This window comes from Phasianus colchicus, chromosome 5, assembly GCF_987193195.1.
Source record: "Phasianus colchicus chromosome 5, bPhaCol1.hap1.1, whole genome shotgun sequence".
Lineage (NCBI taxonomy): Eukaryota > Metazoa > Chordata > Aves > Galliformes > Phasianidae > Phasianus > Phasianus colchicus.
In genome coordinates, this window is record NC_143440.1 from 3,844,878 (window position 1) to 3,869,429 (window position 24,552).

At 40.9% G+C, this 24,552-nt stretch overlaps 1 protein-coding gene across 4 annotated transcripts in view; it reads right to left on the reverse strand.

Annotated features, from left to right (window-relative positions):
* NELL1 (neural EGFL like 1) overlaps nt 1-24,552 on the reverse strand; it is a 283,549-nt gene that overhangs the window by 16,851 nt on the left and 242,146 nt on the right. For 2 of the 4 annotated variants that reach the window (XM_090140192.1, XM_031607324.2), the window contains one exon: nt 2,270-2,410. The exons of 1 other annotated variant lie outside the window; for it this stretch is intronic. In XM_090140192.1, coding sequence (XP_089996318.1) covers nt 2,270-2,410 — 141 coding nt within the window. The remainder of the gene's footprint in view (nt 1-2,269; nt 2,411-24,552) is intronic. One more of the 4 variants, XM_090140191.1, reaches the window with a different exon arrangement.

Sequence of the window (24,552 nt, forward strand, 5' to 3'; positions counted from 1 at the left end):
ACTCTCTTATTTGAAATAGAGAATGACTCTGGCCTTGACCCTAAGTACTCCACTGTGTAAATAAGCTGTGTAACATGACAAAAGCCAGTGTTCAAGTAACTAAGTTGAAGCAAGAATGTGCATTATTGTCGAGCTGTCATTTTGACCAATTTTTAGATGTGTTTTTAAATAAACTTCACATTTTGAAATCTCTTTGTTCATATGGATTAGCTCATATGGATTTTCAGTTCATTTTTAAGTGCTTAAGCAGTATAATGAAACAAAGGAAATGTTTATTCTCTTCATTACTGGTATCCTGCAGTAGTTCAGAAAAGCAACTTAGATAATAATGTCACTCGTTTCACATTCTGTTTATAACTTGCATGTGGCAAGAAGAGCACCTCACATAACCAACTCCCAGTGTGCTGTGCAGGTCAAAATGAGGGTGGTTTATCTTTACCAAAACTCATCCTTTCAGTTTCCACAGAACATAGAGAATTTGGGGATCCTTCTTGCTCTGAGACAGCCAAGAGTCCTTCACTTTAATAGCAACACAGACTTTTCAGCAACTGAGCCTATCTATGGGCCATTCAAAACCACAGCCATGTCTGTGCATCTGTCTTTTAGAATCATAAAGGTTGGAAAAGACCCCTAACATCATCAAGTCCAATGTCAACCCATCTGAGTCTTGTATTTTCCAAGCATGAAAACAGCTACCTAAGATCAGCCTGAAAAGAGATGGAGATCACCATGGCAGCAGCACAAGCACCAGCAGACACCAGGAATGCTGCAAATGCCCTTTATCTCCAATTTCCTCAGAGCTTTTCAAAGGCTATTTCACATCACTTTGATTTCTGATAAAATATTTTCAATATTGCTCTGCCCATCACTCATTTTGCAGTACTTAAACCAGAGCAGAATTCTTAACATCTGAGAACCTGGGGAAGAATGTATGATTTTCACATGGTATTTAAGTAATAAAATGCTGTAAAAAGTGATTAGGACAATATATAAGAAGCTAATACGTTAATGGCAGGGTAATCTACAAAATACTGTTTTTTGAAAATAAGTATTTTTCCTCTGCATTTTTAAATCACAATGCTATCTCATTCCAAGAACCCATTTCCTCTAATAGCTACAATTTGCGAAAGATTGGAATGTGTGTTACAACAATTTATAAATTCATATGAAAAAAAAATGATTCTAACTTTTACTTTAATTGTATACTTTAAATCTTAAAGAGAGCCCTTTGCACTTATGCATGATAAACAGGATTTAGTGTGTTAAAAGAAAGTCCTTTACAGAAGAAGCAAAATGCTCTTATAGAAAATTTATAGAACTGAGTAGAGATGAAATAGCTGCATTTCCCAAGAAAGGATAGAGAATTAAGAGAACTGCATCAGTAGTAGCTATAATGGCATCCTTGGCAAATTGTTTTAAACACGTCTGATAATATCATACAGAAATTATATACGAGACTTTCGAGAATAAGTAAAAGCTAGAAAAACTGTTAAGCAGAGGTAGCTGCCTTCACTATCCTTTCATTACTGCTCACTTGCTGTGTAGGGACACAAAATGTTATGAACATTCGGGGCACCAAATTGCGAGAACCAGCTCTAAATAAACCTTCACGGAGCCTCATCCTTTGTCCTCCCACAGAAACAAATGATCACAGGAAGAACTGACAAACTCCTCCACACCCTTTAAAAATTCCTCTCCCTTCATGCTTTCAGGGTGTTTTTCTCCAAATATGGTGCACAAAGTGCAGGGCGCTATTTGCATAATGCCAAAAATAAAATGATGAAGATACGAAAGAATGCAAAAATAACATATCAAAGTGGTAAGGACATGCACCAAATGTGTTCTCATAGTGCTGCGCTGAGATTTGAAAGCTGAGGAGCATCTCTTTCCCTTCTGTGGGCCATTCTCCTCCCCAGAAAGCCCTCCCTCCCTTCAGGTTGTAAAGCAGCTTATTGTGATAAATGGCAAAGCATACTAAGTCACACTCTGGATCTCCATGTGCCTCTTCTCCTGTAATAACCGTTCAGAAATCTGATGCCTCTTAAACTAGCACCCGCACCACATGGCTGGCGATGCTGACAAACGCAGACACGCTTGCTTGCTTTCTCATTTTAGCCTTAAACACAGAAACTGTTAAGGACAGTGTCTCAGCAGTGACTTTGTAACACCATGCAGAACGCATAAAAACAAAAACAAAAACAAAAAAAAAAAACAAAACAAACAAAAAAAAAACCAAAAAAAAACCAGCACTATGCTGATCATTGCTTACCAACACAGGACTCCCCGGAAAGAGAATAGCTTCCATTGTCATGGAAACCGCTTCTGCACTCACAGTGGTACCACCCTGGGAGGTTAACACAGCGTGAATGGTTGTGACACTCAATGATCCCCTCTGCACACTCATCAATATCTGCCTCAGAGAAAAACACAAGCCATCCAGGAAATTAATTTCCTTTGACACCAACGCTTTAGGTTGTTTTTTTTTTTTTTTTTGTTGTTGTTGTTTTGTTTTCATTTTTTTAAAGTCTTCCTTGAACGGATCATGGTTTATCATGCTTCCAAACAACAGACACTTCAACAAGACCAATGCAGCAGTAAAACAGAACAGCAGTACATCGTGGGATTTGATACATATATGACATTCATTCACAGTGCATTTGGTTTAAAATGCAAAGCAAACATACAGAAATTTTGCTTTTCTTGTTGTTGATGTGAGTTCGATTTGTTGGTTTTAAATCACAAGACTGCAAATGTAAAGCACTGTAGAGCAGGTTCTGGATTGGAGAGGCCATTCCAGCAACGGTCCTGCTGTACATACAGACTGTGTGTCCCAGAGCATCTTGGAAAGCAACAACCTTCTCTTTGGGATTGGCCTTCCCAGTGTTCAGCTGCAATACTTTGCAGCTCTCTGGCACTCCATGTGCCAAGACATCAGGACTCTTTGCAAACAAGAATTAATCATTCGTGTTCATATGAACAAAACAAATACCTAGTGCTTGCATAATAGACACAAAGAAAAGGCAGTTTGTGTCTCATCTGCAGTAAAGCATTTAGCTGGAAGAGAATGAAGCCAACGATACCACACCAGTAAATCTAAAGTAATGGAAATACAGAGCAAGTTGAAAACCATGCTGAGTTTCAGTAAAAGTGTTTTTAAAATTTCCATAACATGGTTAATAGAGACCTCCTAATTGCTAGTAACCTTGGTTAATCACGCCTGGCACCTGGCTGCTTCTCCCCTTTGAGCATACTTCCAGCACATTTTGTAGGGTAGTAATTAAGATTAACAAATTAATTATATGTTAACCTTCTGGTAATTTAAGAAGCGATTATATTTGATACCTCTTTGTAGCTCAGCCTTTTTATTATTTTATTTAATGTTGGACAGTTTTCAGCCAGTACATTATCAATTAAAAAGAATCTCAAGTCATCCCTAAATATTACATATACTTTCAGTCACTGAGATTTTTCCTTGGCATCCTGCACACTGAAAATACAAACAAAGTGGCCTTTACTGAATGCACAAATTTTGTGAAATTAGGTTCTCAATCTACATTTAGTTCTGCAAAAAAACCAAAAGACTGTCTGTTAAAAAACAAATACTGTCTGTTCCTGATGGAAGACTGAGTTAAGGCTACTGAGTAACCACAGGGTGTAGTTCTTATCTCAATAAAAAAAATACATACATCAGTGTGGTTTCATTGACTGCAGGAAGTCACGCTTACACACAACAAATATGATTTGAATGAAATATCCTTCAATACAATTCCTTCTTTTTTCTTTCGGTTTGTTTGTTGTTTTTTTTTTTTTTAATGTTTTACAATCTCACTGCTACAACCTTTTCTGCACTCCCTTTATTTCGTAGAAGCTAATTTTCGTGTTAAAACAGCATAAATCTAGCTGTCCATCAGTGGCCAGTGCTGCTTGCAAACTCAGACACTTCCAATTCATTATGGTGAATGGTATTTATAACCATGATCTCTTCACATGTCATGGCTGACAGAACAAGTTTAATCCTATTTGGAAAGTGAGTGACTTTGCTATTGCGGGTCAATTGTAAATGAATTCTTCCTGCTTTCTCTTCTTCCCCAGAGTCAAATCTGAGAATGTTCTCACTCAAAAACTGCTGCCATGGGGCAGTCCTGTCCTGGGGCTCTTTCCAGTCAATTTTATGTTTTTAACTTACAAAACTTATAGTTTTCTAAAGGTGCATTTCTTAAACTGAGCCCTTTTGAAAGTGCATCTGACTTAGGCTCATGCTATATCAAATTAGTTGACTGGTAAAACACTTTTCATACAGTCTGCCAGGATACCAAAGCTGATCAGCAGCTTGCTTAATGGAAAAAGAAGAGCATGTTTGAGTCTCTGTAGATTATGCCAATCAAGTTAAAATAACATACCCAATGATCTTAAGACTAAATGACTTTCATATGGCAGTACTCTATCCATCAGTAGCTTGTGGTCTCTGAACTTTAGGGAGACACAAAACAATTTCTTAAGCCTGCAGAGATGGAAAAAAATGACGGGCTTTCAGTCATATTAATTCTTCCTCTATTCCTTGATATCTTAAATGAGTGGAGTTCCACCAGCAGTGCCTTACCCATGCCAGGAACAGAAATAAATGGCGTGTCATATACCACGACACTAGTTCATTTGGTAGTTCATTTCAGTCTGGAAGTGCTATGGTTTCGATAGCAGTTCTTTTCATTCAAGTTTTCTTACAACATCCATGCAAAAAGCATCTTGTACAGATCCTTCCATTGCCTGCTTCTACCCCATCTCTGTTATCTAGCTGTCATTACTACAGAATTGTTAATGGATCTGGCAACACTCCACTATAATGGCTTTGCAAAAGCTCCAAAATGGCACATTTTTGTATTGTATAAAAAAGGCACCAGTTGGTTTTAAATAAGCTCTCGCAGGATTTTAATCCAGTCTGTTAAGGACAGCTCTGTAATTTTTACTTCTATCATCTCAACTTCTTGCATTATTCATAGAGGTATTTATGTATACAAGATAAATAGCATAATTTACCTCCAAATAAAACACAGTGGTTTCAGACCTACTGAAAAAGAAAAATTAAAATGATTCCTTTTTTTCTAATATTTCATCATATTTAAGTTACAGTATGATAATACAGAAAGGAAAACTACTCAGTGTGACACAATAGCTAACAATCTGCAGTTTCCATGAGTTTTGTAATAAAAGCATCTGTTCATCACACTCTATGGTACTCCTTTTCATGCAGAAAAATATACATCTCTATCTTTGGTTCGCTGTTGATCAGGAGACCTAAGCAAGAAAGACATGTACCAACAAGAAGGGGTTACACTAGTCTCAGGCTTCCTGAATTAAAATCATACCCTCACAGTTAACTCTGTTATCCACAGAGTACTACAGCTTTGTGTTCCACCTTACAGGAGAACACCAGAAAAATGCACCCAGACAACTGCAGCACGAGTTCTGTGCACAACACAATCTTCCAGGAGACAGCATTAGCAAGAAAGAGATGTCACACAGCTGCCCTGCTGCAAAGAGTCATTGCAATGCTTCAAATCAACCCTGAAAGCAGAGACAACTACTTCAGATGAGTAGAGATGAAAATGTCTCTCACTAAAGAAATCTCCCACGTGCCTAAATTGATGCAAGCAAATCAAAATCGTGCAAGTTCTATATGAAATTATGTACAGGCTGAATTTTGTTCTTTATAAGTAACTCTTACATTGGCCATATGATTAACTCCATGTGGGTTTTGGGAGTTCTCTGCAGTCACCAAGAAGGCACTGCATTTATTTTTAAACACAGACGACACAAAGCACTAATACATTGACAGTGGCCATCCTAGGTGTCTGCTACTTTTTCCTAGTGAGCAGTATAAGCTGCTACAACACTCTAACCCTGTCACAGGTTACAATCCAGCATGCCTGGAATACCAATGACTCAGACACAGTACAGCAATTTAGTCGTTAAACAAATGGCAACTCAGAATAACACAGATAACTGCATAATTTACTTGTATTTGGATAATGACTCGTGGCTGCCACTCAGCCTCATGAGGCCAGTTCGTTATTAAAACCACAGAGATGCTAAAAATCAGAATGGACAGAAAAACATCTCAGTCATAGTTACTGACAGCTTCAATAATCAATTTCTTGCCTCACCATTGGGGTGATAGAGACTCCACTTCTATCTGACCAAAGCCAGGGACAGGCTGCACAGGAAATCCTTCCTTGACATTTAGCCTCTTTTTTTAATTATTTTCATTTTAACTCATTAGGAGATTGGGGGGAGTGGAGGAGGGAGCAGTGCCAAATAACATATTCTTCTCTTCCCAGCAGTCATGGCTGTTTTCACAGACTGATTTTAATTGCATTATATTTATATTGGCCTTTGCAGTTCCTTCTCAGGCAGGAACAGCGTTTCCTCAGTAAATGGCACAGCTTCTGCTCTACTTTTCTATTTTAAGGACCCAGCTTTAAACTATAACACTTTGGATTTGTTGAGATAGTAAACACAACTCAAATTCAGGAATAATCAATCTCACAGAGCAATTTAATGGCACAAAATGGCTTTCAGAGATTAAAGGTGCACCCACCACTCGTTATAATTAAAGAACAGCTGTAATATGCTCTATTGTGTAATGCCACATTGGTGTTATCAAGATTTTTAATCATCTGAAACACAAGTGCAAATTTAGCATGATGAGTTTAACAAGAAAAAATGAAATTAAATTGGTATCAGTATAATAACACAGACCAGTGGTACCAGCAATTTTTAAGATTAATTCTTTTTATATAACATCTAATTTACTGAAACTCATTTTTAATACATGCGCCAAGCTGATGTTTTTATCACTTCAGTTCATGTCTCTCTCATGCACTCTTATTTGTCTGTTTGTATGCTAAACAGGCAGCACACTTGGAGTCTGCAGCCTAACGGACCTGAATGACACCAATAAATGTCACTTCACAGCACCCGAGCCGAAGCAGGAGTTTTTGATTGCCATATTTAGGGACTGCTAGGTGACATGGGAAACAAAAACTGCTGTCAGGCTGCTCGTTGATAAGCATGGCAGGGATATTCAAGGCAGGGTGAAGAACTATCTCATATTTAGTGATGCCTTTCAGTTTCCATTGCAAACAGGACTGTAATTATCACTTTACAAGCCAGAAACATACAGACTGACTTTGCAATTAGTAGGGTAAGTTTTAAACTGAAGCACAGGCTGTTTGTCAGATTTTAGGGTCAACGTGCCTCTCCAACTACATAATCCTGAAAACAGAAGGGATTTTAGGCCAATATAAATTTTCTTTGGGCTCTTCCCAAATGTTGGAAGGATACTGCGATCATGCTTGGTGTAGCTGGGTTAGATGGAAGAGAAAGAAACAGTTCTAAACATCCAGTTCACCAATTACAACTATTGCTGAGCTGATGACTCAACTTCATGAAAATAGGTCAGCCTACTTGTTTGTACCTGCTGGAAATCATAGAATCATAGAATGGTTTGGGTTGAAAAGGACCTCAGTGATCATCTAGTTTCAACCCCCTGCTATGGGGATGGTGCAGGGTCACCAATCACAAGACCAGGCTGCCCAGAGCCACATCCAGCCTGGCATTGAATGCCTGCAGGGATGGGGCATCCACAACCTCCTTGGGCAACCTGTCCCAGTGCATCACCACCCTCTGTGTGAAAAACTTCCTCCTAATATCTAACCTAAACCTCCTATGTCTCAGTTTAAAACCATTCCTCCTTGTCCTATCACTATCCACCCTAGTAAACAGACATTCCCCCTCCTGTTTATATGCTCCCTTCAAGTATTGGAAGGAAATACCCAAAACCCTCAGGAATTCTCCTCTCAGATTCTCTTGATTTCATGCTTTTCCTAATTGTATCAGAGCAGTTAGTCAGGACTCCAAAATGGCTTTTTTCTCTCTATTTTTGTAGAAATATGTAACAATTTTGCATGATCTCCATCCTAAGGTCAACCATGTACACTTAGTCTGTAACAGTTTTGTACAGAAAGCCAGACCACTAGTCAAATAGTATTTATTAAATTTCTTTGGTTAGATTTTCTGCAGTATCATGCACAATTTACATGTGAGATAACTAAGATACACTAAACTGACCACAGCTGCCCAAAGCAAATATGTGAGATGCTCCTTAATCTTTAATTGCAGTTTCCTGGCTTTGAGGTTATCATTCTCAACACTCTAAAAGAAGCTCTCAAATTGCTGAGAAGACCAGCTTCAGAGCAGGTAAGACTGCGCTGGGTAAGGGATCTAAAGAGGTAAGGAGATTAAGAACCATCAGAGAGTGCGAGCGGGAGATTGGCTGGTGGTGTGACTCTCTGTGAGAAAGATGCAGAGATTGCACCCCCCAAATGGTAGTGGACCCTCTCCCTTGCCGCGGTCAAACTGAGAGAGCAAACTTGAGGGCAGAGGAGGAATGGCAGCAGGTCCCAGCTCGGCGATGCAGGCAACCCCCATCCCGACCTACCTCGGTCCCCCAGGTGCCTCTATGTAATAGGTTTGAAGCTCTTAAACTGGAGGGTGCGGTGGCTGAGGATGAGGTGGGAGAACTGCCTCCAAGCGTTCCCAAGGAGAGGCGTCCAGCTCCACGCTTAAAGACTGCCTCCTCCAGAAAAGAAAGGAGGGTAATAGTCATAGGAGACTCCCTTCTAGGAGGAACTGAAGGCCCAATATGTCAGCCTGCCCCCACCCGCAGGGAGGTGTGCTGCCTCCCTGGGGCCCAGGTCAGGGATATTTCTAGGAAACTTCCTAGTTTGATCCGCTCCTCTGATTATTATCCCTTATTGATAGTCCAGGCTGGCAGTGATGAGGTCACTGACGGAAGCCTGAGGACTATGAAAAATGACTTCAGGAGACTGGGGAGGTTAGTTGAAGGAGCAGGCGTACAGGTAGTATTTGCCTGTATTCCTACAGTGGCAGGGAAGGATGCTGAGACGACCAGAAGAACGCACCTTATAAACATGTGGCTGAAAGGCTGGTGCAAAAGCAAGAATTTTGGGTTCTTTGATCATGGGGCGGTCTACTCGGCACCTGGCCTGGGGTCGGCTGATGGGTCTCACCTGTCTCGAAGGGGGAAACGGATCTTGCCCAAGAGCTGGCAGGACTTGTAGAGAGGGCTTTAAACTAGATATGAGGGGGGTAGGGGATAAAACCAGGCCTGCTAGAGATGAGCGTGGGGGAGCGGCAATGGGATTAGGTACGCGGCGAGGGGCTCGGCTGAAGTGCATCTACACCAATGCACGCAGCATGGGCAACAAACAAGAAGAGTTGGAAGCCATGGTGCAGCAGGCAAGCTACGACCTAGTCGCCATTACGGAAACATGGTGGGACTGCTTCCATGACTGGAGTGCTGCAATGGATGGCTACAAGCTCTTCAGGAAGGATAGGCAAAGAAGAAGGGGTGGTGGTGTGGCTCTGTATGTTAGAGAGTGCTTTGATGTTACTGAGCTTGTGGCTGGGGATGATAAGGTTGAATCCCTATGGGTAAAGATCAGGGGAAGGGCTGACAAGGCAGACATATTGGTGGGCGTCTGCTCTAGACCGCCGAACCAGGATGAAGAGACAGATGAGGTGTTCTATGAGCAGCTGGCAGAAGCTGTGAGATCGCCAGCCCTTGTCCTCATGGGGGACTTCAACTTCCCTGACATATGCTGGGAATTCAACGCAGCGCAGAAGAAGCAGTCTAGGAGGTTTCTGGAGTGTATGGAGGATAACTTTCTGATGCAGCTGGTGAGAGAGCCTACGAGAGGAGCTGCCCCGCTAGACCTGCTGTTCACAAACAGAGAAGGTCTGGTGGAAGATGTGGAGGTTGGGGGCTGTCTTGGACAGAGTGACCATGAGATGGTAGAGTTTTCGATTCTTGGTGGAGCCAGGAGGAAGAACAGCAAAACTGTTACCTTGGACTTCTGGAGGGCGGACTTTGAATTGTTTAGAAGACTAGTAGGGGGAGTCCCCTGGGATTCAGTCTTAGAGAGTAAAGGCGTCCAAGACAACTGGTTGCTCTTCAAGAAGGTAGTCTTACAAGCACAGGAGCGGGCTGTCCCCCTGAGCTGCAAAATGAGCCGGCGGGGAAGGAGACCAGCGTGGATTCTTGAGGCTCCGGGAGAAAAAGAGAATCTACCTCCTGTGGAAGAAGGGACGGGCAACTCAGAAAGAGTACAGAGAAGTTGTAAAGATGTGCAGGGAGAAAATCAGAAAGGCGAAAACCCAGCTTGAACTCAACCTGGCCGCTGGGATTAAAAGAAACAAGGAATCCTTTTACAAATATATCAACAGTAAGAGGAGGACTAAGGAGAATCTCCATTTCTTACTGGATGAGGCTGGGAATGTGACTACTGACGATAAGGAAAAGGCAGAGGTCCTGAATGCCTTCTTTACATCTGTCTTTAAAGGTCAGACCAGTCATCCTCAGGGTACTCCACTTTTTGAGCTGGTAGTCTTGGCTGGGGAGCAGACTAAACCACCCACGATTCAGAAGGAAACAGTCAGAGACCTGCTACTCCAACTGGACTGTCACAAGTCCATGGGGCCAGATGAGATTCACCCGAGAGTGCTGAGGGAACTGGCGGAGGTGATAGCCGAGCCGCTTTCCATCATCTATCAGCGCTCCTTGTTGACGGGTGAAGTACCAGAAGACTGGAGGCTTGCCAATGTGACTCCCATCTACAAGAAGGGCTGTAAGGAGGACCCGGGGAACTACAGGCCTGTTAGCCTGACCTCGGTGCCAGGGAAGGTTATGGAACAGATTGTCTTGAGGGAGATCACGCGGCAAGTGCGGGACAACCGGGGGATCAGGCCTAGCCAGCATGGGTTCACGAAGGGTAGGTCCTGCTTGACCAACCTTATCTCCTTCTATGATCCAGTGACCCGCCTGGTGGATGAGGGAAAGGCTGTTGATGTAGTCTACCTAGACTTCAGCAAGGCCTTTGACACTGTCTCCCACAGTATTCTCCTGCAGAAGCTGGCAGTCCGTGGCTTGGACAGGTACACTCTTGGCTGGGTAAGGAACTGGCTGGAGCGCCGGGCCCAGAGAGTGGTGGTCAATGGAGCTAAATCCAGCTGGCGACCGGTCACGAGTGGTGTTCCCCAGGGGTCGGTGCTGGGGCCTGTCCTTTTCAATATCTTTATTGATGACCTGGATGAGGGCATTGAGTGCATCCTCAGTAAGTTTGCAGATGACACCAAGATTGCTGGAAGTGTCGATCTGCCTGGGGGTAGTGAGGCCCTACAGAGGGATCTGGACAGGCTGGATAGCTGGGCTGAAGCCAATGGGATGAGGTTTAATAAGACCAAATGGCGGGTCCTTCACTTTGGCAACAGCAACCCCAAGCAACGCTACAGGCTTGGGACAGAGTGGCTAGAAGACTGTGTAGAGGAAATGGACCTGGGGGTGTTGGTTGACGCTCGGCTAAACATGAGCCAGCAGTGTGCCTGGGTGGCCAAGAAAGCCAATGGCATCCTGGCTTGTATCAGAAGTAGTGTGACCAGCAGGAGTAGGGAAGTAATTGTTCCCCTGTACTCAGCTCTGGTGAGGCCGCACCTTGAGTATTGTGTCCAGTTCTGGGCCCCTCACTGCAAGAAAGACGTTGAGGCCCTGGAGCGTGTTCAAAGAAGGGCAACAAAGCTGGTGAGGGGTCTGGAGCACAGGCCTTATGAGGAGCGGCTGAGGGAGCTGGGATTGTTCAGTCTGGAGAAGAGGAGGCTCAGGGGAGACCTTATTGCTCTCTATAACTATGTGAAGGGAGGTTGTAGCGAGCTGGGGGTCGGCCTCTTCTCCCGTATAACTGGTGATAGGACTAGAGGGAATGGTTTCAAGCTGTGCCAGGGAAGATTCAGGCTGGATATTAGGAAATACTACTTCTCTGAAAGAGTGGTCAGGCACTGGAATGGGCTGCCCAGGGAGGTGGTGGAATCCCCTTCCCTGGAGGTGTTCAAGGAACATTTGGATGTTGTGTTGAGGGATATGGTGTAGCAAGAACCATTGGTGATAGGTGGATGGTTGGACTGGATGATCTTATAGGTCTTTTCCAACCTTAGTGATTCTGTGATTCTGTGAAATAACCAGGTAGTGGTAAGGCCAACCTTCATTCCCGTCATGGGATTAATTTTTGAAGAAATATTCAGTGTTTTTCTCCCTTACTGCTAATTCAAGTAAGTTAGGAGAGTGGGATTGTATATGCAGTTATTCCAAACAAAGCAGTTATTCAAAATATTAGATATGCACACTAGAATAAAATGAGAGAACAATAACAACAGGAGAGATCTTTCATGTCAGTAGCCCGTAATCAGTGAAGCTCTCAGCACACAGAGAAATGCTTCCACAAAGTTAGGATTATGTAGACTTAATATATATATATATATATTCAAATCTGTCCTTAATAGCACAGTACTTTTTATGCTCAAAGCCGCTTAAGGTTAGTTCAAAGCATAAATGCTATACATTCAGATTCATTTAATGTTCAGTGACTGGTAAGACCATATTAAAAACAAATTACAGATTGTGGAACTACATTTCAGTAAATCTGGATGGCAAAATGCATTATGTACATGATAAAAAGATGAATTTGTCAACCAGAAATAAAATTCTTTTGGCAATTGATTTTGGCATACTGCGACTGAAGAGCTACAGATTCCTTACCAACATCACAGAATTTGAGAAGAACCACCTTGTGGGGATATTTGTTAAAACAAAATAGGTGATGTTCTGAAAAGGAATGCTCACTCCAAATAAAATTACTAAAATAATTTAGATGCAGGCTGCAGGCTTGTTCATCAGGGTTACAAAAAAATGAATGTACCTTCTTATGAAAGAGGACACTGACAAATGGTATTCTCAACCAAACATACACATCGGTGTACTGCACAGAAAGAGTCATTCAAATGACATCAGCTATACCTGCAGAGCTTCATTGATGAGTCCTATGTTATTATCCAATGCTAGCAGATTAATTCATTTACAGTCTTTAGGTATACCACATAATGAATACATCACTCTATCTAGCACCTGAAATACTAAAGTTCAGTATCAAAGAGCCACAGAAATACCTATTATTTTATCTAGTACATCCTGTGACAGAAAAGAGATGCTCCCTACTGTGCATTCTTCAGTGATTTGCCTCAAAGAATTTTCAAATGATTTGCATAGTAAGTTCTCTTCCACTTCACTGGGAAACTTATATTGCAGGACCAATAGTCTGCAATGTTAGGAAGTTATTTTGATTAGTTTGAGCCCTTCCATAATCAAAGGGTAAAATAACTCTTGCAAAAACAATCTCACTGCTAACAGGAGGCAGCAGCTGATGAGAAAATGGTAAAAAGCTTTTGTTCACTGTGGCTAGGTGGGGGAGTGTCAGCCACTCCCCTTAAAATTATTCTCCAAGTATACATTACTGTACAAGGAGCAAAGATAAACTGCAGGTTTAGATTATAATAGTATGTACACCCTATAGCACTCCTGAGACTTTAGTAATAATGGGAAATATTCTCAATTAGTTTTCTTTAATCGTGGAATGATTAACAGCTTCAGAAAAGCATTCTCATCCATACAGTAATAAACTCTCCCAAGAAAGCAAATCCCCAAACAAGCAGTGTAAAAAGAGCTCTTGAGATCATAAAAGGAATAATGCAAAGCTCTCTGCCTTAATTAGGGAAAAAAAAATGGTTCAGGATGGGTTGATCAATACAGAGCATATGGTAAAAGTGCATGCTCTTGGAGAGTGTACTGACACAGTTTCATAAGGAGGGTGAAACTTGTGGTGGATATTCCAGACAACACACTGAATTACAACTGCTATCATTCAATAGAAGATGCCTGTCCACTCTGGAATATATACATATTTATTTCTGGTAATAGGAAGGCTATACAAAAAGATCCTTTATAACAAAAGACCAGAAGAATCATTTAAAAGAAAACAAAACTCTTTCATCATGTTCATAATACAAGTAAAGGTCATTCTCTATTTCAGTCTGCTGGAACTTCCTCCAATCACACCGTTACCCATGCATCCATCAACACCCAAAGCAGTTAAATTTACCCAGTTTCCTAACTCTGTCACAACATGTGCATCATAAAAGAAAAGCAGTGTGTGTTGTGATTTCCCACGCACAGTTCAGTAAGTGTATTGAGATGCATGAAAGAAGCGACAATTTGGACAGCACTATATTTCATGGCACTAAATAATAAGTAAAAATGTTGTAAGAAATCTAGTGAAATTTTCAGAACAAAAGAATGATCCAAACATCACACTCAAACATGCAGAAAGAGGGCCAGGATTAGCCTCACTTGACTAGGGATGTTCAGGAACTGTCCTGTGCATCCTCAGCAGTCAGTGAACAAGCAGTTGAAAAGGCTAATACTGACTGCTTAACATCTCCCAGCCTTTTCATCCATTTGAACCAGAATTCATGGTAATGATAGGCTTGTTTGTTCTACATGTTATTACAGATTTTAAAAGTGTAAACACAGGAATTAAGCTAAAAATGTTCCCACATGGAAAATCCAAAGTTATTGGTTCCCACTGCAAAAAAGAAGACAGAAAATCAAAATGCTTGAAACACATATCAAATGAACCAGCCACTCAGGTGAAAAACTCAGCAAATCCTTGGGATTAAGAACTTCAGTCATTACTGCTGCCCTTTTTTCAAATACTGCAATGAGTATTTCCAAACAAGTAAGAAGTGACTGTTTCCTTAGCACAAAATGTGCACTTTGAAGACACACGCTTTCTCTTTCATTTTTTAATTACAGACTGAATTTATAACTTCACTAAACCATTAGTTGCAGACTTTGATCAGACCCAGTTTTCCCAGACTGGGTTCTGCTTCAGACATCAATAATTCCAATTAAACCAACTCTGAGATATGACTACATCATTTCTCTAAGCAATTAAAAATGTGCAACAGAAATAAGTAGAAAATCCAGAAAGAAAAGCCAGGGGACTCATCAAATGTTAATAATAATCATAAATACATTGCACTTCTATACCTTCTTTCATCCTGTGATCTCAAAACATTTCCTAAGCGTTATGTAATATTACAGTACTTTGTGGGGGAAAATGTAAAACTGTAACAAAATTTTGTTTGCAGTTATCTTAAAGGGGGTTGATTTTTTTCAGTATGAAAATAGTCTTCATTGCTTACTGTGTGAACATTGTTAAAAAACACATTTATCGAAATTAGTTTTGTGTCCTCAATTTCATTGAATTAAATAAGTTTTGTTATACATAAGTTGAATGTAATTGCTTTTCAACAGCACTCCCAAAGTTAGGAATTTCTTATAGAAATTGATTGCATTATTGGAACGCCACAATGTAATCACAGAATAGCTTGGGTTCAAAGGGACCTGGTGGATCATCACATTCCAACCCCTCTGCCACAGACTGGGCTGCCAAGCACTAGATCAAATACTTGACCAGGCTGCCCAGGGCCCCATCCAACCTGGCCTTGAACACCTCCAGGGATGGAGCATCCACAGCCCCTCTGGGCAGTTTGTTCCAGCATCTCAGAATCACAGAATCACATAATTGCCAGGGTTGGAAGGGACCTCAAGGATCATGAATCTCCAACCCCTCTGCCACACGCAGGGCCACCAACCATCCCACCTAATGCTAGATCAGGCTGCCCAGGGCCCCATCCAATTTGGCCTTGAACACCTCCAGGGATGGGGCATCCACAACCTCTCTGGGCAGCTGTTCCAGTACCTCACCACTCTCTCTGTAAAGAACTTCCCCCTGACGTCCAACCTAAATCTCCCCTCCCTCAACTTAAAACCATTTCCCCTCGTCCTGCAGTTATCAACCCTTTCAAAGAGTTGATTCCCCTCCTGCTTGTAGGCTCCCTTTAGGTACTGAAAGGCTGCAATGAGGTCACCCCGCAGCCACCTTTTCTTCAGGCTGAACAAGCCCAGCTCCTTCAGCCTGTCTTCATAGGAGAGGTGCTCCAGTCCCCTGATCATCTTTGTGGCCCTCCTCTGCACCCTCTCCAACAGCTCCCTGTCTTTTTTGTACTGGGGGCTCCACACTTGGACACAGTATTCCAGATGGGGCCTCACAAGAGCAGAGTAGAGGGGAACAATCACCTCCCTGTCCCTGCTGGCCACCCCTCTTTTGATGGAGCCCAGGATCCCATTTGCCTTCTGAGCCGCAAGGGCACACTGCTGGCTCATATTAAGTTTTTCATCTATCAAGATCCCAGGTCCTTCTCCACAGGGCTGCTCTCAAGGACTGCTCACTGTTCTCTCAGTGAAGAATTCCCCCTGATATCTAATCCACTTCTGTAAGATGCCCCTGCACAATCATTTCACAAGAGCTGGCATGCTAAACTACATTCAATTGCATAAGAAAAATCGTTTTGAACTTTGTGGAATCTCAAATGACTACATGGTCTCAATATATGTGTTTGGGGTTTTGGAGAGTTCCAAAAACTCAGTCAATCAAGTGCGCTGAGTTAATGGGAGACTGGAAGCACTGGTGCTACACCACATGATGCTTTGTTTGGTCTTGATTAAACTCTTCTTCTGCATTTGTTTCCTTGCAAGCAAAAATCTTTGATACTACAGAAATCTGTAGCAGTTCTTCAGTCAATACTTCTGATAGCATGGACATCAATGAATACACTGATACATTGATCTTACAAAATGTTCTTGTTCTGCAAAGAGTTTCTAAATATGCATACAAACAGTCTGTTTCTGAATTTCATCACCAGTGAAACTGACTTGGTTTATGACACATGGGATACCAGAATATCAAGAATTTAAAAAAAAAAAAGAAGGAAAAAAAAGCGAGCACTTCTGAGAAGAGCTGCCCTACATATATTTATATATTTAGGAGGAAGACTTTATTTATGAGGGAAAGATAAAAAAGCCATACAAAGCACAGACATAGTTCATGTAGGATTATTTATTTATTTTTTCCTAATTGCACCAGGTATGTTCATTTTCACATGACATCTGAAAAAACAGAGTGTTTCTTCTATGAAAATCATGGTGACTGATTAGTATTAATTGGGGAGGTTGGTGGCCCTGCATGTGGCGGGGGGTTGGAGATTCATGATCCTTGAGGTCCCTTCCAACACTGGCCATTCTGTGACTGAACACCATGTACCTCAGAGCCAGGTCAAAGTCTGAGTTGAGTTGCTCTGGACAATGCAATGACTGTGACCTTTGCAATGTGAACAACTGTAGCCACAAACATCAGACAATATGAGAAAGAAAAGGGGGAATGGGGATTGTGGTACACTAGTAAAAATACATTCTGCCTTTATCACAGTTACATGTGATAAATCGCAGTTATTTATCACAGTTATATGTGATTAAATGATAATGGGCATTGGAAATTATTCTTAGGGCTATGTGAAAGCTCCTGTCACAGTCTTGAAGGTGTACGCTGCTTGAAAATCCTATAAAGTGCTCCCTACATGACAGTGACTTAGGCCAAGGGTCATTCCAAAGCAGGTGAATACTAAATCCTAGTAAAGCATGTTGCACGCAGTTACCAAGAAACTTGGGACCTCCACAAAAGGATATATGACATATTGCTTTCCAAAACAGGCTTTTCAAGCCTACATTGCTTGTGAGATTCAGTGGGGAAAAAAAAAGGCAAATTTTGAGATTCCTATTATATATAGTTCTTAACCCATGGCAACTCAGAAATCTTACAGGCTAACTTCTAATTTATTAAATATACTAAATACGTGTCTTCATGAAGAACATACTACCCCAAAATTAGCCAGTCTTTTGAACATGAGCCTTGTTTGCTTAAACATAAATTCAAAGAATCTTTCTTTCTTTTTTTGTTTTAAAGAAGAGGCCTTTTATTAATTTCCTTAGGGATATTTTCTTGGTAAAACTACCACCCTTTTCATTAAGTGAAAATGCAGTCTCCAGCTTCACAGATTTTCAGTCATCAAAACAACTGCAGTTCAAACATTATAGCCTACATACAGCTCTTTCAGAAATGCATCCAAATGTACATCTAAATTATAATCCTATCCAATATGTTCACTTCAGCTGCTGATAAAAGGTTACTGCCGTTAAGATGTTGTCTTCATTTGGTTCAAAACAGTAATTTTTACTCCCACATTTTATCAAGAAGCAGAATCATCTTGTCAGGGTGGTAAGCACTGAGTGCTAAGACAGGTCAATCAGGGAAGCTGCTGACAGGCAAGAAGGAATTGGAATAATAAGACAATATTTACAGTCCTCTCCCACTTCTGCCAGCTCTGCCTCTCAGAAGCATAGCTGGGAAAGAACCAGCATTACTGAACCAACTCATTTTAAGTACAGTTCTTTGTTTCAAAAGAGACTGTGTATTTCATTAGCGCAGCTCAGCTTTTAACTTAAAAAATGAGAAATATGAGGGCTAAGGGCCACCAGCTGCTTGCTCACAAAGACTAGCAGCCTCACCTGTGCCAAGCTGAAAGCATTTGTTGGCCAGAGCAACCACAGGGGAGGAAGGCAGTGCTGGTGATAGATGTACTCAGAGTAAGGGCAGAATGGCACTGCAGTCTTCTGTGTCACATGAGAATTGCAGAAGGGACTCACAGGTGCCTAATTAACCAAATCCACAATTCTTTTTCAGTCACTTTGATTTTGACCTTACAGTGAAGCACTTGCATGCATAGTCCACTACTGCCTACCTTTTAATGATACTTTCTTCCCAAAGAAAATCGAACATTTAACTATTTTATTGCAGTGCCCATGGCTTAGCAGTCAGGCACCAAATAGCATGCATGGATCCTTTTGCTTTTGAAAAATAAAAACAAAAACAAAAACCCCAGCATAAAATGGCATTATCTTGTTGTCCTCTGTGTATCACAGAAAAACATCTGTTCCATGGTTTTGAAATGATTCCTCAGGATCTGATTTTCCAACAAAGAACAGTCACCTGTTGCTCATCCTGTGTATCACAAAGTAAGCAGTAGAAGTGTGACTGTATCCTTTATTCCCATAACAGGCATCAAAACCCCTTCAAGCAGAAATATGATAAAGTGACATTCATCTCATCCAGCTTTCAGATGGATGGAAAGAAGGTATCTGTCTTAGAGGTAGTTATCTAGATCCCATTTATCATCAATGAAAAGTTGAGTGCTTTTACACTACAATTTATCTAACACTTACTTCAGATGCCTCCTTAGAAGACATGATGATTTAAAAATGCCTGTTTTTCTCCACTGACTACAGAAGTTGTTTAGCTGACTATCTCAAAGGCAGACAGCTGTAATCTCTCCCGTTGAAAAAGGGTAAGACGAATTCTATTTCATTTAGCAATGTATTCATCTACAGGAAAAGGAATCAGTGACAAAGCGTTGCAGTGATTTGTAAACCTAAGTTATGCAGCAGTGTCAGACTAGCTCAGGCTGGCAGGGCCCTGAAAGGCCTCTGTCCCAAGCTGCTGCCCCAGCAAGGCACGTGCTGTGAGTAGACCTGAATGCTCAGGGCTGCATCCAGCTGGCTCTGCCAAGGATGGAGACTGCACAGCCCCCCTGGGCACCTTCAGTTGCTATTTTTGCCTCATGGGGAAAATGCTCAAAACTCTCCTCAGTGCCCTCACCTTGGCTGTGCTCCTGTTAGCACCCAGACAGAGAAATTGTTCCTTGTGTGCCTGCTGTGGTCACTCATAGCACTGGCTGCCTCCTTCTGACTGACTTCCTCTGGGCAGCTGGCTCTGCCTGGCCACTGCAAGTATTCCAAAGGCATCTTTGATGCTTTCTTCCCTCCTCCCATTGCCTAGTTGCTCTGTGGACACTGCCTCCTGTTTAGATGAGCATTCTTGAGCCATCGCTTTGTCAACTGATAGATTCCTTTTGCACTGGCAGCAATAATAACTCCAATAGGCTGCATCAGCTCTGAGAAAGGACTCTACAGAACCAATGTGAGGTTATCTGTTCAGTTAGCTGAAGATGAATTAGAAGAGATCATCTTCAAGGTGGTGGTGGTTGGATAGTATGTACAGAAACAAGCTACTGGGGATGTTCTGGCCTCTTTAATGGTCTACTGGGAGACACATGATGGAGGAAGCAGTTTGAAAGATATGAAAACAGTGCTTCTAACGATGCTTTAAGGGAGCAATTTTACAATGAGCCCTTGACCGCTTTCTGTTCTTTATCAATTTTTTCCCCTTTTCTCTTACAGAATGAAATACTCAGGTGACATTACAAAGAAGAGCTACTAATCCTCATGCAAGGAAGAATTCCAGATGTACTAACACAAACAGCTTCCTTTTTGTTGGACAAGGTCTGTGGCATTGTTCTAAGCTGGGTGTTTTTTTGTTGCTCTGTTCCAGAAGAGCATTCCGACCTTTTCAAAGCTAAACAACTCATACATGCTCCGCTCGCAAATGCATCAACAAGCTCTGTGCCTGCTTGTACATGCCAGATGTCAGTCAGCCTGCATTTGAATTCTTTTAAAAATGCATCTGCAACAAAGACTTTTTTTTTTTTTTTGCTTAAGCACTCACAGAACAGTCTTCTTTTCAAATAAATTTATCCATTTCTGAGGAGGACTGGAATCGTCTGAACTGCTTTAATAGCTTTCATATTTTATAACCTTCCTCATCAAAGTTTAAATTTTTACCTTCATTAATGTTGCTGTAAGTCAAAAATGACTGTTTTTAAGTTGGTAGAATTATACCAAAATACATAAAAGACAAAATGAGGTAAGAATAGAGCATCCTGGGAAGAAGTGAATATGCATGCATTTATTTTTCTACCTGAGACTCTTCATTCAAGAGAAGAAGAGAAGAGAAGAGAAGAGAAGAGAAGAGAAGAGAAGAGAAGAGAAGAGAAGAGAAGAGAAGAGAAGAGAAGAGAAGAGAAGAGAAGAGAAGAGAAGAGAAGAGAAGAGAAGAGAAGAGAAGAGAAGAGAAGAGAAGAGAAGAGAAGAGAAGAGAAGAGAAGAAAAGAAAAGAAAAGAAAAGAAAAGAAAAGAAAAGAAAAGAAAAGAAAAGAAAAGAAAAGAAAAGAAAAGAAAAGAAAAGAAAAGAAAAGAAAAGAAAAGAAAAGAAAAGAAAAGAAAAGAAAAAAGGGAAGGGAAGGGAAGGGAAGGGAAGGGAAGGGAAGGGAAGGGAAGGGAAGGGAAGGGAAGGGAAGGGAAGGGAAGGGAAGGGAAGGGAAGGGAAGGGAAGGGAAGGGAAGGGAAGGGAAGGGAAGGGAAGGGAAGGGAAGGGAAGGGAAGGGAAGGGAAGGGAAGGGAAGGGAAGGGAAGGGAAGGGAAGGGAAGGGAAGGGAAGATGTTTTGCGTACTCTATTGCAAGCCATCAAAAACTGTACACAGCATACAAAGAAATCTCTTTCTTTACCAGTCACTTCCAGTCCTGGAGCAATCTACATAAGCTAATTAAGGCATGCAGTTATGCAGGCAAGGACAAAGAGGAAGTGGTCAGAAATTAGAACTAATTTGCCCAAAGATTACTTTTTTCAAGATTCCTTCCTGTCTCTGTCAAAGTCTTGGACCACACCACAGTCAATAAAGTTCAACTTCACATCTCAAATCTGCTGTGCTTTCACCTCAGAATAATGACTGTAAAGGTGCTGTGTCCTCTGAATCACTTCCCAAATGTGGATATACAGCACCATGCTTTTCAGGTACTGTACTTTCAGGAAGGAGATTCTATACCATAGGTGGAGCAAAATATTTTATGTCATAAAAATAAATAGAAGAAAATTAAAAAATAACAACAACAACAACAAAAAGCAAGCATGGAAAACTTAGTTCTGAATGAAACTTCCACCTTTATGACTACATCAGGGTGTGCCCCATTTTTTGCAAAGGAGTTCAGCAAAGATCAAAGCATCCCCTGGCTGTGCTGTACTGTAGCTGAAGTGTCAAACTGTTTCACTGCAACACCGATAAGAAATGCTTTGATGTATTTGTGCATGTGTGTGTAAAGCACTTTAGTCACTGCTTAGCAGCTACCCATAATGTTTTATAAACAGATTACCCAAACTGTAATTTCACATTACGACTTGTCACTGGAAGCAACCCATATCATTATATTAGTGTTGCTGACTTGTTATCAAGCAGGATAGAGATGAATACTAAAGCAACCTTCTGAAATGGAGACATTTCCCATGGAATAGATATTTGGTGCTTCCATCAGAGAATGTTGTGCAAGGGAGCAGTGACAGGACTAAAGATTATCAGCCAGGTGCTTTTTTAGATTAAATTAGAGCTATGAAACATGAATGTCTGGAGTTTGAACACCAATGAAAACAAGAAGTATACAAAGAATCTGTCTGGAGTCTGTCCCCAGGTATGCCCACAGCCAACAACTCCATGATAGGCTCTTCTGTCCTCAGTGAGTTATCTCCATAGCTTAATGTCAAATCACATGTAATCTCTTTCCAAAATATGTACTGAACAAAAGCTTACTAAAAAATGTGGACCCCCATTTGTGTCACTGGATAGCAAGAACCTGCCTCTGGGCAGAGCCTCTACTCCAGCACCCATAAGGGAAGGGAGGACACCCCTCCCACAGTGCTGTGCTTCTTCTCAGTCCTCCCACCAGCATTCAGGGACAGCATGGCTCCCACTGCAGCAGGATGCAAAGGAAATGGAAACCTTCACTTGAACAAGTCACCTTTGCATCTCCAAAGAGAACAATTAGCAGAAACCTTCAGACAAGGTTTTGCAAGGTCTTTGCTATTCTTTTTTTTTTTTACCATGCAAAATATTAGAAAGCCAATTTCATTCATAATTTCACAACTGAAAATTAAAAACAAACCCACTATAATAATTCTATTTTTCTCTACTGCTGTATAGTTCATGTACTATGATTATAACTGAGAGAGAACACAGCACATTACTATTTTAGCTCTAGAGGGCCCAACTCTGAAACCGCCAAGCAGCACAGACCGTGCTGCCAGTTGCTCCTTTCATGCTGGAACAGTTTTTATCATTTCCAGGAAAACTGGAAACATTTTCATGTGCAATTAACCAGTTGGATTGCTCAGATTCACATCAATTACCCTTATTATTTGGCTACGCTACTCTTTTTGGCAAAAGAACACAATATATTTTCCTTTAATTTTAAAAAGTCCCGTTCAACTTGACAGATCCATACATTTCTGCCTGTTGAACAGCATAATATTACTTTATTTCTCTATTTTTCTTTTCTTTTTCTCTCTTATTTTTTTTTCTGTTGCTGTGTAGCTTCCACCTAGAGTTTGTGGTTTTAATGATTTAGTAACTACCAATGGCTGTATTGATAATTAAGAAGTATTTGCTGATATGCATTAGCAAGACGACCCAAAAACAGTGGTCCATTTCAATAAATTATGGAAAATATACCAATATTGTATCAAAAAATATCTGATCCACGTTTTCTAGCACTGACTGTCAAATGCAGTTTTCTCACACATCAATAATATTAAATAAATCACATGTTCTTATCATTGTCTTTTGCAAAATTGTGAGTTTCCTTTTACAAAAATTTTAAATTTCTTTGATTTTCTTGTTTTATATTACTTCATAACACAGTGTGCAACACTAGTGCTGATAGACAGCATTTTAATTCCTTTACTTCTTAAATAACTCAGGCAGTTGCTGCTTGATACTGCTTCTCTAATTTCTACTGTAATTGAATGGCTCAATACTAACGCATGCACGAGCCACAAAAAGCCACCAAGGAAAAGCAGTAATATACAAACAGAACAGCAACGCCCAAAATGAAATTTTAATACACCTACTTGTGTATTTCTAAAAATATGTGTAGATTAACAGAGCTGAATACTTCTTACCAAAACTTAGTTTTTGATGCATTACTGTGTTCTGTAAGAGTAAATTCCAGCTTCTTTGTTGCACCAACATCCTGAGTTGAGTTACACTCCCAACACGTAACATTTACCTGCCTTGATATATGGTTAACAGTCAGAGAAAAATGAGCCTGAAGACATGAAGGAAGCACCTCCACTCAAGTTAGTGGCCTCGTCAAGAATTAAATTTACAGTCCATGAATTTATTTCTGACTGCAGAAAGTAAATTACACCCCCACATGCGGCAACACTTTTTAACTGTGACAGTTTGGATATCACTTAGCGTTTAATATAGAACCTTAAACGGTATTAAGTAGCCTGAACAAAATCTGCCGCACTACAAAGAATGTACAATTTCATAGATGAAAGAATAATTTTCATTTCTGTTACACGGTACTAAATTAAATTTCTTTTCTAGAAACAAACCACTTTCCATTTGCATTATAATTAAACTACATGACACTTTCCATGAATAATAAAAGTACTTTAGGGTGCTCCATTTTGGCCCTTTTATCTTTTGAAAAGCAGAGCTGGAAACAAAGTGGCCAGAAAAAAATGACCACAAATGGTGAAGATATAGAAAGTGCATGTGAAATAGTAGCAGTCCAGTTCAGCACCAAGTGCATGCGAAATAGTAGCAGTCCAGTTCACCAGCAGATCTTTATAACGATATATTCCTATGTATTACTAGTATTACTTCTATTAATGAAGACATTTCTACTCTGAAATGAGCCTATTTCAAAACCTTGTTTAAAGATTTCTCCCTACCTCACT